Source organism: Serinus canaria, chromosome 3 (assembly GCF_022539315.1).
Source record: "Serinus canaria isolate serCan28SL12 chromosome 3, serCan2020, whole genome shotgun sequence".
Taxonomy (NCBI): domain Eukaryota; kingdom Metazoa; phylum Chordata; class Aves; order Passeriformes; family Fringillidae; genus Serinus; species Serinus canaria.
The window spans coordinates 46,048,264-46,064,400 of NC_066316.1; the positions used below are offsets into that span (position 1 = coordinate 46,048,264).

The 16,137-nt window shown below is 37.9% G+C and overlaps 1 protein-coding gene across 2 annotated transcripts in view; it reads left to right on the forward strand.

Annotated features, from left to right (window-relative positions):
* The window catches only part of FMN2 (formin 2), a 168,829-nt gene that overhangs the window by 60,632 nt on the left and 92,060 nt on the right, over window positions 1-16,137 (forward strand). Inside the window, exons 6-8 of one of the 2 annotated variants that reach the window (XM_018917089.3) lie at window positions 692-724; window positions 3,858-5,557; window positions 6,594-6,738. In XM_018917089.3, the coding sequence (XP_018772634.3) occupies window positions 692-724; window positions 3,858-5,557; window positions 6,594-6,738 (1,878 nt within the window). The remainder of the gene's footprint in view (window positions 1-691; window positions 725-3,857; window positions 5,558-6,593; window positions 6,739-16,137) is intronic. The other variant, XM_018917091.3, reaches the window with a different exon arrangement.

Genomic DNA, 16,137 nt, shown 5'->3' on the forward strand with positions numbered 1-16,137 from the left:
ATGCCAAAATTACCAACAGCAACTCTCATTATGGTTTTTTTTTTAAAAAGATGCTTTATGGCCATTAATAAAGCATAGAAGTGAGTGAAAGCTGAATTAGAAATATATTGACAAGTATATTGTGCATACACACATGTATGTATGTCTATATACACGTAGACTAGGGCTAACTTTTATAGATGAGGGAGTTTTTTTCTGCCTGAAAATTTACTTATAGAAGAGTCTATAGGCTTCAATCCCTCATCTGCCAAACTAGGTTGTCAGCTCTGAAGAAGGAGTTAGAGTTAGCTGCACTCTGGTCTTTCACATGTTTGAAGATCCTGGGCATGTTCTATCTAAATAGATCAGATTTAGGCTGGACATCTGAAAGGCACATGTGGAAAACATGACAGGGTTGGAATGAATTCTATGTAACGTACAAGTGCAGATCCAAGTGTACAACCTTTAGCCAGCAAAGCAAATATTTCCAGATCCATATACAAACAATGCTATCAGTGAAACCCAAAGAGATCGGTCCCAGATTGAGCATCCAGCTCATTGCACGTGGAACATGTACAGCCTGTTTGAGAAATGCTGGGCATTGTTCTATAGCCACACACCTCTGAAATGTTTTTTCCTGCTCACTCTTTCATACTCAAGCCACGAGGATAAAGCAAGGGTTAAGCTTCCACCTTTCTTTCTTTCTTTACAGAAAGAAGACTGTTCCACAGTACCTGGGTCCTGGGTAAGAACTCTAGGCAAGACAGAATTTCCTCATATCTCCTTTAAACCCCATAGGTTTCTGCTGTGGAATTGTTCCCTGGGTTGAAAATGAAGCTTCTTTTCATTAAGTGTGTGTGGGGGTTTTTTAATCTTAGTCTTCTGGTCCTTGTCAACAGCTTTTGACCATCTTTTACATGTATGAAAAACTAAGTGTTCTCCTGCTTATTCTCAAAGGAAATAGTAGGTTTTTTTTATTTCTGATTGGATTTATATAGTTTTGATTTCCTTCTTGTTTGATAAGACCTTTCATATCTAGAGGTCAACTTTAAACTAGGACAAAGGTAAAAATCCAATTAAACTGCTCTGAGGGCATCTTAAAAGCCTAAATGAAAAATATGTCTGTCTCAAATAATTACTGAAACACATAAATACCAGGCCTGTGTTTTGTTTTGCTTTTGGTTTCCTTGTTTTTTAGACCAAACAAATTCAAGTACATCATATCCTCTGGATAAATATCTCTTCATTCACATCAAAGTCTTGTTTGTTCTTACTAATGCTGTTTCTATGAAAACCTGGATATGTTGGTGATTGTTAGGTATAACATGATAGGAAATCACCAGCTTGTTTGAAATGCCGTATCTCGAGGAGAGCAGAAACGCTGCTTCTTAGGGCATGGCTAAACAGCCCCTCTAATTCATCAGGACATTTTCATTTCTTGTCTGAACTGCTAATTCATCTCACTGCAAAGCTCATTTTTTAAAAACTTAATTAGATAGATCTTTCCTTGAAAGAAACTTGGTTATCTGCAGGGTAAATTGTCTTGGAGAAGAGTGGATTCTAGGTTTTTCCTGCAGCTAACGTAGAATTACAGTATTCAAGAATTACTTCTTTTTCTTGTAAAAAGTTGAATGTAATCTCCCAGGTTGTAGAGTTTTTAAAACAGTGAACTGTTCTGAGATCAGCCATTTTTAAGGCAAATCTCTTCAGAGCCAGTGAATATTGGGCCTAATCCTGTTGGCTGCAGTTTGTTTATGGCAGAAATGAATTTACTGTATCTCCTATAAAACCCTTGTGGAGTGTTCTTACTATATAAAATGGGAGCTTAGGAGAATTACAGTCTGGGGAAACTGGATTTGATGTCAGCTGAAAACTGGTGTGTGGCCTTAATAATCCTAGCAACACATTTCCTTTGATAGTGCTGCCTTTTGAAGAACTGATAGGCCTTATTGTATTTTCAGGTGACTGGTAGGGGGATAAGAGCAGATGAAACAAAGGGATAAATAACATTGTATTCCTCCTTTATTAAGAAATTCTTCAGTAAAACTGTTGTTGCTATGAAGTCCTGAGTTATTAAAGGACACTGGAGGGACTGAAGCACCATGAGTAATTTGTAGTGGAAATGCCTTTCTCAGCCTCCTTTCCTTCTTGTTATACTGTTTGGTATTATGTCTGTGTTAATTCCTTCACTTTTCATTTTTTCATGTTCCTTTCTCTGTTTTACATTTTTTGTCAACCTGTGGCAGGGAGACCTAGTTGTAATACACAACCTTTGGTTCAAACAGTCTCAGTGATTGTAAGTTTTTTGATAAGCGTACTTCAAAATCAAGCAATTATTGATTTAAATGCTGGTGCTGTTTTACTTCTGGGATTGCTCTAGGACAACTAAAAAATTCTAAGATAAATAATAAATTGAAATTTTATACCTGAAAAGTGAGTCTGTGCAGAAACATTTTGAAGTATTATTGAACATTAAATTTTATTAACAATCCCCAGCTGGTAGTTATAACTTTCTTTTCCAGAAAAAAAATATTTTTAATACTTTCATGTGTCAAAAGATGAGAAAAATGTTTGCCTGAAACAAATCAAGGCAATTGGTATATCAAGTTTTGCATGTTTATTTGTAGGCTTCTTGACAAAATCTATAATTTGAATATTTGAAATATTTCCTATTAAGCAAGCCTGTGGTCTCATCTGAGATGCATATGATTTGATTAAAGGAAATAAAAGGCACTTAAACAAGTTTTGCTATAACCACTCATGAAACCTCTTGCGTGACCAACAAAATGCTTGAAGTGATGGCTAATATTTTAAATTGAAAGAGAAAACTAAAGTACTAAAATGTAAATGTATGCAGCTAGAAAATAATTGATTTTTTTAGAAGATTTTTTGTTGTAAGGTCAAGTGTATTTCCTTTTCGTCAATCCTGAATAAGCACAAATGGCTCTTTTTGTACAAGATTACTTCTGTTGGCAGGTTGGGATGAAAGCACATATCCATTATCTTTAGTACAGTTTGTCACAGGTATTTCTTTAAAATTGTAGGAATTAATGTGCCTTTAAGGTTAATGGTTCCTCTACTCAACCATTAAGCAGGATGATGCTTTAGAGAAAGAGAGAAAATATGTGAAACCTGTCAAATACAGAATAATCATTCCAGGCAGGAATCTATCCTATCACAGTTTGTCTCTTGGTAAAGGTGTTATCTGTTTGGGGTAGGATGAAAGTTCTCTCTTAGTTTTTTCTTGCTTCTTTTCTTTCCTAGTCATGCTGGCTGGAGAAAAGCATACTTTTTCTGTTCTGAGATCTATCTGTTTTACAAAGGATAGCATTTGTAGTGCTCTGCATTCCTGATCTGTGTTGTATCTTTAAGGTGTTTATTGAAATGCAGCAGTCAATACTATGCTGAGTCTGCTACTCATGGTGATCCCTTAAAAGAAACACTTAACATTTCTTTCCAATTAACAGAATTCAAGTAATGCTGAGCTCTCCCACCACCATGTCCTCATATCCATGTGTAGGCAAATGCTTGCAGTACTTGTGCTCAGTGGTTGTTTTTTTTTCTCAGTCAGGGTATTTGCAGGGAGGGAGGGATTGCTACTGATTTTTGCTTTTGACAAGTGTAATCGCAGTCTAAAAGTACATATCCTTGTACTGACTAAGGTATTGTCATATATAAGTAAGTAATTTTCCTAAACTGTCTTCTTCAACTTAAAATGTAGTTAGCCAAAATGATTCCTCACTTTTTAAAGCCTTGACATAACTGGCTCATTTTTGAACCTCTGGAATTGTTGATCTAATATTCTTGATCTAAATTTAATTTTTATGTGGTGATGAATGTTATCTTTGTTTGAGCTTATTATTTGTTTTCTTTGAAAGGATGCTTTTGAGGTGAAATCTGAGGAGCGTGCCAGTGTCATCCAACAACTTGAGCAAACTATTGAGGATCTGAGGACAAAAATTGCAGAACTAGAGAAACAATTTCCTGCTGCAGAGGTACAGACTGCTGGGAGGGAGCAGAAAAGTGAGCACGCACATGCAGACTCAGGGGAATTCAGCAGAGTGACTCTTCAAAGGAATGAAGAGGAGACCACACCCAGGACTGTGTCACAGGCGAGATCTGTACAGACGTCACCAACAGAGGATTATCTAACACATACAATGACTTCAGCCAGTGCACTGCCACAGCCACCCCCACCACCGCACTTAGAAGGGGGCAAAAGTGAAGGGCCTACTCAGAACTTGCCAGCTCTAGAACTACAGCCCACGTTTTGTTCTGAAATCTCCTTAATTCTGTCGCCCAAGCTAATCTCAGTGCCACTGGACGCAAGCCAATCAGCACAGAGTATACCGCAGTCACCTCTTCCAGGACCCAAAGCTGATTTGTCCCTTGCCTTTGAAGGAGAGACTGAAATGACAGTTTCCCATCAGCCTCTAAGTACTGTAGATGTAACTTGTAGTGAACATCCCCCTTCCTTGCCCCCAGAGCCCACATGTAGCATTCCCCCATCACTGCCAGTGACTGAGCAGGCTGCCCCCCTGTCTGGAGCACATGGCCATTCCTTTGTTACTCCCATGTCTGTGGCAGGATTACCGCCGCCACCACCTCTACCTGGCTCAGGACTCCCTTCTTCTGCTGTCTCAGCAGTGACAGACCTGGCCCACACTTTCCCAGGTGCCACGATATCACCTCTCCCTCCTCCTCCACACTTGCCAAGTGGGGAGATACCAACGCTGCCTCCGGCTCCTCTCCTTCCATCTCCTGGATTCCCTCCGCCACCTCCACCACCACCTTTGCCTGGGGCAGGTTGGGGTATCCCACCTCCCCCTCCACCACCACCACCTTTACCTGGAGCTGGTGTCCCTCCTCCACCTCCTCCTCTGCCCGGCCTGGGATTGCCACCCCCAGCACCACCGCTTCCTGGATCAGGACTGCCACCACCTCCACCACCTCTGCCTGGAGGGGTCATTCCACCACCTCCTCCTCCTCCACCACCTCTGCCTGGTGTAGCTGTGCCCCCTCCTCCACCACCTCTGCCTGGTGTAGCTGTGCCCCCTCCACCTCCTCCACCACCTCTGCCTGGTGTAGCTGTGCCCCCTCCACCTCCTCCACCACCTCTGCCTGGTGTAGCTGTGCCCCCTCCACCTCCTCCACCACCTCTGCCTGGTGTAGCTGTGCCCCCTCCACCACCTCTGCCTGGTGTAGCTGTGCCCCCTCCACCACCTCTGCCTGGTGTAGCTGTGCCCCCTCCACCACCTCTGCCTGGTGTAGCTGTGCCCCCTCCACCACCTCTGCCTGGTGCTGGTGTCCCTCCACCACCCCCTCCTTTGCCTGGGTTGGGGATGCCTCCTCCGGCCCCACCACCATTGCCTGGAAGTGCACCACCCCTTCCAGCATCAGTCCAGGGCAGCAGCTACCCAGCAGTCCCACAGGGCTGTGGTTTTCTTCCTCCTCCATTACCATCTGGTTTATTTGCAATGGGGATGAATCAGGAGAAAGGGAGCAGGAAACATGTAATAGAGCCTTCTCGGCCAATGAAGCCCCTTTACTGGACAAGAATTCAACTCCACAGTAAAAGGTAAGTGGTAGAGTTATGTAGAGTGGTGGTTTTGCTTTATGGCTGTCTTGGTAGCATTGTTTATCGTTAACAGGAGTCTTTCCTGCTGGGTAGGTGTTTGAGAGAACATGGGTGCAAGCAGGATTTTATGTGTAGTTGGATATGTAACTATCATGGTGGGTGCCCATTTTCTTTAAAGCGTGCATAAGTTATTTGCACGTGGAAGCTCTTTGATGGCAGCTTTTTCAGTGTCCTTTGGGGCTACATATCCCATGTGGATAAGAGATTCGGGGTGATGGTGTGCCACCAAGTGTTCTGTGAAGTGTTTTTCAAAATGTCATATTTGTGATTCCCCTCAAACTTCAAGGTAGCATTGGTCTCTCTCTGGAGCAGTTTGCAAGTTTTGGTAGTGTCTTCCTTCTAGATGAACCTATGCTGAACACATTCTGTCCTTCTCTTTCCTTTCTTCAGTGACCTTGAAATACTTTTTTTTTTCACCTTGTACCTCAGCAGACTCAGATTCAATCTGCAATTTATTTGCATAAAGCGATTCTGGTAGCCCTTACTTTGATATGACTTGGTTTCAGTTGTTGACGGATTTGTAAAAGACCATTGCTTGTCGTGAAAAAAGTTTCCTTATAAATATTTTTCTTATATCTCTGAATAGGGATTATAAAACCCATCTGCTGTTATTTAATGATTAATTTATTCTTTCTTCTGAAGTTCTTGCCACTGTTGCACAGGTGGTCAGTAAATAACTGTCTATTTCTACTTCTCTTCCTGTCCATGTCTGTACATATTATAGCCTATATACAGCCTATTTTTATTCCTAGGCATGTAGAGTGGGTGAATATAAATAAGCCTGACAGTATCACACATGAAAAAAGAAGAAAACCCAGAAGTATGAGGAAGAATCATCAGTAGTTTTTATCAAAATGCTGCTAATAGAATTTAGGCAACAACTTATAAATTGCTGCTATTTTATTTTTTAAATTCCTCCATTTATGACCTTATTTAGTTTGACATTGCCCTACATAGGTCTTTTGCTTAACTTTAGAGATTCTAGTGCTTCACTTGTGTGGGAAAAAATTGAAGAGCCTTCCATAGATTATCATGAGTTTGAAGAACTGTTTTCTAAAACAGCTGTTAAAGAGAGGAAGAAACCCATTTCGGACACCATTACAAAAACAAAGGCTAAACAAGTGAGTACTCATTTAATTTCAGATCTTTTCTAGGCTGTTTTTTACATAAAGACAGATTTTTGCATGCAGCTGAGATGAATTATGTCTGGTGTGGAATTGTTACCATATATAAATACACACTATAGAAAAATGAGAGGAGAGAATGTAGGATGTATTTCAAAGCTGTATGTATTAAAGGCTGACGATTTCTTTTTTCATAAGTTACTTTTCAAGTAATGTATTTTCTTAAAAATCTTTTCTTTATCCACCTTAACAAAAATATTACTGAAATAAATAGATGCATATATGATGCTTTGAAATTGACTGCAGATGTGCAAGGAGTAGTATATATATTATTCTGATTAATTTTATACATTAAATAATGAGTTGCATATGAAGTACCATGACTTCAGAGAAAAATTATGCTTCAGAATCTAATTCCTAGTGTTATACCAATCAGAATGGTTTTAGGCTTGTTTGTGTTTATGTATATAAAGACTATGGAGTTTATATAGACAATAAATGACAAGCACAGCTGGGAAAAATCCAACATTAATCAAACCGGTTTCTTGAGACAGAATGGTGTTCAATAAAATAAAAATGGGAAGAATTCTTTAAAATGTAAAAGTTTAAACCCCAGAGTAAAATAATTTAGTCTGAATGTTTACATGACTATTTGGCTGTAATATTCTTGGTGTCTGTGCAAAAATCAAATGGTGGTGGTATGTTAGGTAATTTTCAATTAAACTCTCAGGTCAGAGAGAGGGGTGGTTTTATGTGGGCTCCTAAAAAGACATTAAAGTTCCTGTTTTATCTTGGTTTCATGTTCCTGTACTCAATTCAAAGCTAGGCAGGTCTTTCCATCATCTTTTGAGATGCAGGTTAGTGCTGTACAGGACTTTATTCCAACATGGGATACAAAGTGGGACCCTTTAAAATATCTATTCACTGGACCTTATATCTGAGTATGACCTATTAGTTCTCCACCTCTTGGTTCTGGAGATCTTGCCCCCATAGACACGTTTTGGTCAGGTGCTTTACTGTGCTGACAACTTGCAGCAGGCAAAAGAACTGCTAATGAAGGTAGGATGATTATCCCAATGTGATGGATGGATGGAAAGGATAGTGCAAACACACGTACCACTGTGCTGCACTAGGCTTTACTAACTGGGATGGGAGGAAATGTAAGATTCCATTGCTATCTTGCACTTTGGAGATTTACTTCAGGACAGCAAGACCTTTGCTTCTCTTTGCTTCTTCTAGAAAAAGCCATTTTTCAGTGGTTATTCTTAGCTCAATTACTATCATAGTTGTTTAGGTAAAAAAATGAATGCACAAGTGATGCTGTGTGTTGCTGAAAATTTCGTATGATTTGGTGATGAAAATCTCCTAACAGAGTGAAAATCATGGCTGTTTATTTCTGCAACAAAAAGAGCTTAAAGACAGACAGTGATTATGAATAAACATTAGATGTGGATTTTAATACTAAATATTTATTTTTCTTGCAATGCCATAAATTTAGATCAGTTGTCATTAAGTTAAAAAAAATTTAGTGAAAGCTAAATTAAAATGACTGATTGTTTTAAACTTCTTTGAAGAGAAGAAGTTTTTTCTGATAGAAATTTCCACATAGAAGTTTAAGGCAATCTAGTAGTTGCTGTCACCTAGGACAAACATTCCTGTGAGCCACCTTAATTCACAGAAGATAATTCTGTTTCTCTTCCTCTGATAATCAAACAAATGTGCTGCTCTCAAAAATACAAAGAAATTGCCTAATAGAGAAGTCTTGCTTGTTGAATTGTAGTATCTGGGGAGAAAAGATTGACTAAACAGATAAACAGGCTTTCATTAGAACTTTGGTTAGAGCTATCATTTATTGCAGATGTCAAAGTTAAATACTCATGTGTGAGAATCCAGTTTGGGCTATTCAGAGTATTTCCATAAGACAATTAAAATAGAACAGCTTCACAAATATATTCCACCTACACCCTCTCAGCAATTTGGAATGCAGGACATTATTTTAGAATTCTCTTAATCTATAGAGCTTGGATAAACACTTGGGTAATGAAGTCTATCCATGTTTAGGAGAAGAAAAAGGGAAAGCATGGCTGTAATTCCACAAGTATGTTTTTTACAGGGAGCACCAAGTGCTGTTTAAGTGCTTACTGACTTACACGGCCTCTATGATAGCGACAGGTGTTGTAAAGATCTTACAAATGGTGTTTCTGTAGTGATTTTTACAGGGACATGTTATGCAAAGCAGATGTGTTTTGTCACCTGTTGAACTATGAAGAAGCATTGTACAGAACAGAACCAGGACTCTGACTCTGCTGCTTTCCAAAAAGCTCTTGTCTGGCAATTGTTTTTGCTCCTTGTGTTGATGCTCAGGGTCTGCTGAGTGAATGTATTGCTTAGATGGGTTGGATGTAAAGCACTGGCTGCACTGGAAATAGTAGTAATGAAAAAATGTACAGATAACTTTCAAATGTATAAAGTATTTGGTACTCTCTATAAACATATGATTTTAATAAAACTGCTTTTATTGCAAGCTGAAAAAAAAATATATTTTTGCACATGGCAGGAGGGAGAATTCTAGCTAATCTGTAGAAAGATTTGATAGTTTTGGGATGTTTTAGTGGGTGGAAGATTAATGATGTTGAAGTACACTGCTGTTCTGCACACAGGGCATTCATTGTCTAAACCAGAGTGTGTATGAATATGTTTGTTGTGTATGTATATAGATAAGAAATATAGAATTATTTCTGAATAGTGAATACTTTTAAAGTGGTAAAATTATTCTTATTTCTCTGGGTTGATTGGGGTCTTTTGTTAATGAATGAGTCAACTTCACCCTACCCAACTATTGGTTGTATTTTTTTTTCTCAGCATGATCATCTGCAAGTAACACAATATTAATCTATAAAGCTTTAAAAAAAAAAAAATCAATATTATACCTAGCATTGAATGGAGGCTTCACTAAAATCCATTCCAGAACTTTAAAGAAGGAGAAAGAATGAAGTGTTATTATTTATTTGTGAGTGCAGCTGATTTTATACTTACCACCTCTTATTTGGTGCAATGGCAAAAACTGTGATTTATTTTTCTCTGTTAATGCATATAAATCAAATTCTCAGCTGCTGTAAATGTGTGCAGGCTCACTCAACAATTGAATGCCTACTAAATCTTCAAGAATGCCTACTAAATCTTCAAAGAAAGTCCTTTATAGGCTATATTGTAGGTGGGGCTGCCACTACTACCTATTAAAGTGGTCTGACTTTCATTAGAAGTCCCTGTTATAACATGACCAAAATTTAGCTCTTTAGACTGCCAGTTTTGTTGGGTTGGGTTTTTTCCCCCAGATTGTGTCTCCTTCATTTTGCCAATGTTAAGAAAGGAAACAAGGTCTGCTTTTGCTCATGTCCACATAGTTTCCTAGACTTGAGTTATGGAGAAATTTTGTTACATGTATATTTTTAGCTGTATAAAGGGTGTCTTGAATTTTGACACTCTACAGGTTATAGATCTGTTCCTGTTGCTTAGGAGGGATTTCAGGTATAACCCTGAAGATTTTTCTCTGACTTTTTACTGGTAGTTTGGAAAACAGGAGCCAAGAAGAGGGAGGCAAAGGAAGATTAAGAAAAGTAACTGGGGAAGGAGTGAATAAATGAGGAGATCTGACAGCTGAAAATATAGAGCATATTAGCTGTGATTCTGTGTCACCTCCTATTTTGTCTAAAGCAATTTAACTCAAACTTTTTGTAGACTGGGGTATTTTTGATCCTTTAAACCAAATTGTCAATCTCATCAAAGCTGTGATGTTTGATCCAAGCAGAGGGTAAAACTCACTCTTGTGTCTTGTTCAGCTGTGCCATGTAGTTACAATACAAGGTCGGATTATGTGGCTGGGTAGTCTTTTTCATAGAATCCTTCCTATAGCTTGTGTCATTTGTGTGAAATGAGCACAGTTCATAATGATTACTTATTAAATGAAGCTGTTACCTGTGTCAGAAATTGCTTTATAGAAGTTGTTGCAGCACTTAAAATGCAAGTAATTAGTAAAGCAGGAAGAAAATGGTCTTATGATTAAGGCTCATGAAAATGGTCTCAAGATAATTCTCATATTAATTCTCAATATTGAGAATATACTTTGATGGCAAACATTGGCCAGCATATATTGAAGGAGATTGGTGGAAAAATGGTACATAATTAGAAAACCTTGATGTCAGTCAGCATAATAAGGACATAGAATGGACTGAGCTGCCTTGCATAGGTTACTTCCTTTCCTAACTTTTGAACAGTTGTTTTAGAAACATTAGTGGTAACCCTCTAACTGTAATTTTGCAAAATATTATTGAAGTAACTGCAATGAACTTTTCAATCACAGACCATGTTTATACTCTATCATGTAAATGAAAAAAATGTTAAAGATTTTCTCATGTGGAAAGTCCACTATGAATCTATTGACAATAATATTTTAAACACGGTTTCCATCCCAGAATATAAATAGTAGATTGCTAAAATATCATTTGGTTTCAAAAGCCTTAGGTGTATAAAAGATGTACCAATGAAACAGTTTAGATCATGATTTCAGGATATTTGAATTTTAAGTTGGACATAAAGAAGGAAGAGAATACTTCTGGAAATAAAATGCGACTCCAGTCCTTACAGTTAGAATGTGGTTCTTGTTTTTTAGTAAGGGACATTTTACTATTGCTCAGCCTCCTGTTGAGGAACACAATGCTTATCCAACTTAACTAATTTCCAACTGAATTTAAGCACTATAAGTATTTTCTCACCTAACGTCATAAATTATGAATATTAACTGGGGTAACAATCTTAGTAAAAGATTGCTCCTACAGTAATAGTTTAATGATGTTAATTTCAAATAGTGCTATTTTAGTGCTAAAAGAGCACAAAAGGATATTAATTGTTTCTCATCCATATTGGTAAAGCTTTATTTATGAAATAACACAACAGGGTAATTGATAAAATGTACAAGAAGTAAATATTATGTTTCATCTCTACCCTCAAGCATGAAGTTTCAGACATGGCTGCTTGACTTCACCAATTTGCATAACATGTCAACAACTTACATCTAAAATTATATGAGAAAGAGAAAGATAGAGATTACTAAATTCTTCAATGGGTAAAGAAACTAGCTAGTTTCCAGAGGGGATTTTCCATTTTGGCTAGGATGGGAGACAGAGAGAAGCTGAAAATTAGGCCTTGCTATTGATGCTCTGTGAGTTCTGTTAAATCATTACATGCCATCAGCATGGATATATTGTTAGACAGCTGGGACCAGGTCTTGGTTTTGGGGGGTTAGGGGTATTTTGTAGATATTAAGGAAAATTTTTGGTCTTCTATTACACCAAAGTGACCACACTACTGGAAGTAGTTCCTGTTTCCACTCTTACAGTTGCCATTACTAGCCAGAAGTTACCTCTGATTTCACCTTTAAAATAAGGCAAACAAAGGGCTAACTAAAACCCACAACACACATAAAAATCCCCCACCTGTAAGAGAATGTTATTCTGTTATACCTGTAGGAAGGATATACATGGGAAAGGCATGATGGGTCTACTTCTGTGATTGCCCATTTTACACTTGGAATACACTTGTATCTTCAAAAAAGACTGTCATGGTGCCTGGGGAGAAGGTGACTGTTACTGCCCTGATCCTGTCTCTTAATGTTTGATTAGGAACTTTGTTGATTCTGCCTCTCCCCTGCCACATGTATGAGCAATGGGTCTTTGTAAAGTGGGGTTTCCTGGATGTGACTTTCTGTAGTGTACAGCAGTTTTTCTTAACCAGTGAGAACTTTGGGACAATTTTTCTAAATGCTCAAAATCAGAAATAGAAAGCAAGAATCATTGAAAAATTCCATGCATTAAACAAATATTATTCTGGGGAAAAGGAATCTTCATGTATTTTGCTTTGGGGCTCTCATCAAACGTTTGTTTTGCATTACCTTTCACTAAATATCTCTTTGAATGTTTTTGCTTGTGTTAAACAATCAGGAACAAATTTGGCATGTAGTTTGTTAATGCTCAACAATGAGGACCACTCAAGAATTAGAAAGTCTGTCCTACACTTCAGGCTGCAGATAATATCTCTAGCTTCCTTTTTATTTATTTTTTTAAAATTTGTTTAAAGCAGAGTTCCAGAATCCAGACTAAAAAGGAGCTGTGTATTGTGTCTGAGGCTTTAGATCTTGCAGAGATTGGATTTATCGAACTTTTGTTGTTCTGCCTTTAAATGGCGTCACTTGTCTGTAGCCTGTAGGCCCAGACTATGCAGCTGATTTATTTTATTGTTTTATTTTTAAATGTGGGAATTGCTTTAGGCATTTATGCTAATATTCATATTTTCTGAATTAGTGTTGTATTGTCACGTCTATTCTATTGGAGGAAACTCTAGTATTCATGCAATTGACTGAAATGGGAAGGAACAGCATAATAGAGATTAGTATAAAAGTTGACATAAACCCTACATTTTAAATAAAACCAGGGGAAGTTGGTAGCTGCTATGTGAAACTGTTTTATCTATTGCTGTTCTGTACCCAGTCACCTGACAGTCATGTTCTTTGTAACCCTTTTGATATCATCATGGTTCAGAATTTTGGCAGCAAAGATTACTTACTCTTCATGTGGACGGTTTTTTTGTTTTGTTTTGCTTCTAATCACTGTCAAGATGTGGCATTCAGCAACTAATTATTCTCCTGTCTATCACGTGACTTTCAGAAAAAGCAGCTTCCATTTCCTGCTGACTTTTAAGCCAGGACTTGAAAGCATCTCCTATGTCACCAAGTCTGGTCCTGCTCCCTGGACAGGAATCATGTTCTAGCCTGCATGACAACAACATAGTTAATTTTTTCTTCTTTTTTCTCTAGTGTTTATCCCCTTGTATTTGTAAACCTGATCTTAGTAGCTCTCTGAGCTTTAGAATTCTGAAGGAAGATAGAAACTCTGATTTCACAGTTTGAAGAAAATATAATAGTACATGGGTGAAGAATTAGATGTGGGAGGTTTCCAAGATCAGACTCCAACTCATCCATGTTCTTTGGGCCTCCAAGAGGGAACAGTGTAGTTCTGCTCCCTTTGGAAAGCTCAAGTTGGTTCTAGGTAGGTTCACACCTGAATGAAGTTGCAATTTTTTTTTTTTTTTTTTGTGGAAGACCACTCCACAAAGCTATTTTACTCTTGATTTTCTTCTTTTATTTTGTTTTACTTCGCAATAACATAGTATCCTACATCAGTTCAATTTCTACTCCATTTCTGCAGAATCTGAGGGACAGAAAACATACAAGCTTTCTTCTGATGAGCTCTTGCCACTTTGTGTGACTATTGTTTTCTGATAGCACTTTTGTGATTAGTTTGCATTTGATTTTTAATTCACTTAGTCAGCTTTGGGATAGTTTTCTAGTTCAAAATAAAGGCAACAAAGGACTCCCACTTTATGCTGGCACCAGTGAGTTGGTTATGCTATTAAAACAAGATGCTTTGGCTTGAGTGATAACGATAGGAGCTGAAATCAACAGTTTCCCCAACATCTTTACCAAATTCAGTTTCTTCAATGTTTTTGGAATACACAACTTTAGGGTGAAGTTTTTGAACTTTTTTTTGCGTAACATACTGTATTATTTCATTTGTTGTTCTGGCTTTCCAGCAAGTATGGTTAGGTAGCAACATCAGTTGAAGAAATTCCGTTCATCTTGAAATTTTGTATTTATTTTTTTTTAAGAGAATGGAAAATACTTGTTTGGTTGTATTACAGATTGCAACTTGATTGTTAGAAAGATTTGATCTCTACCTTGCTATCTGAGATCTACTTTATTTTGTAGTCCTTTTGTGTAGCTGCAAAGAAATAAATCTATAACAGCTTCTCTTTACAAGAAGAAAAGCTCGTATTGACCCAAATTTATCTCAGTTCCAGGCTTGAATGAAATTTTTGTTCCATTAAAAAAATGTTTAGAGTGATTATACCCTATTAGAAGACTTTTGTAGGTTATACTAAATGTATCTTTCTGAAATAGATTAGTTTTACATTTGAAATCTAAAAAAATCTGACTGTCGTATCCAAGTTTTAAATTCCAAATAGTATATTAAATTGATTAAAAAGTTACATAGGAATTTCTTGCTAATTTTTGACAGGTGATGGGAGTAGCTATGACTTGAATTTAGATCTTTAACTTTGTGAACATCAGTTTTGATATACTTGTTTCCCAGTGTTAAAAGTTTTAGTTAATGAGCAGTATTTTTTGCTGTTGAGACATCCCACCCCAAAAGGGAAAGGAACACACAGGTGTGCAGATGCTCATGGTCAACAAGGAATGACAAAAGCCAGAAGGTCTGTAAAAGCTTACAGAATTTTATTAGCAAATTATTCACTGGTCATGGAAATTGATATGTTATTCCCTTATTTTCCAGTATAAGCACACAGTGGTGGTTTCTGAATAAAGAGGTAGAGTGAGTGAGAGAAACTGGAGAGAGGGAGGGACAAAGATGACCAGTCCTTTGTCCAGTGTTGATCAAGCTAACGGGATGTCCAGAGCCCTGGCACATGTGTACCTGAGCTTCATGGGGGTACTTATTTATAGATAAAGTTCTTGCTTTCTATGCAAATCAGTTATCATGCACAGTTCATTCCTCTAGACCTTTCTGGAAATGGGTTTGGGGGGGGGGGTCTCTGGTGTCATGATCCTCCTCTACTGGGTTGGCTTTTGGTCAGCAATCCTTTTTCTCCACCTCATTCCTGCATGTGCACTGTACCATGCTGTACTTATCTCCAGGACCCAGAACAAGGATTTCTGTCCCAGAAAACTGCTGCCCTGCCCTGTAAGGCCCCCTTCTCCAGCCACATCCTGTAACTTCTCACAGCACGTTATTACCAAGGATCCTTGGTTGGCAGCACAGCGATCTGGCTGCTCATGTTTGAGACACAGACATCAGTCCCTTATCGTCAGGGCTTCTATAGCTGGATTTTCACTCCACTGCAGCTAGTTTGGCATCTGTGAGAAAAGGGGGATAAAATATCTTCATAATCAATGGTTATGAAGTTTTAGGAAGGGAAAAAAGAAAATTAAACAGTTGGCCAGCCAACCACATCCTCAGAAAGCCTATACTGTAAGTACAGTATTTCTCAAGTTTCCTTTCCGAAGTAGTTCCAATGGCAGAGTTCAGGGTCAGGTTTTTCCTTCTCTTCTGCTGTTCAAACATCAGTGTATAGACCTGCATCTGAAAATGTAAGTGAATCAAAGTTGGCAATGAGTCAGTGAATCACAGGGCAAACATCTTCTGAATACTTTTTTGAGCCTTTAAGATGTGAATTGGATCAATAAATTCTTTACTCTGCCTAACCTAATTCTACTATTTCTAATCTCTTTTCTGTTAATTAATTTTTAAATAATTTTTCCAGTGT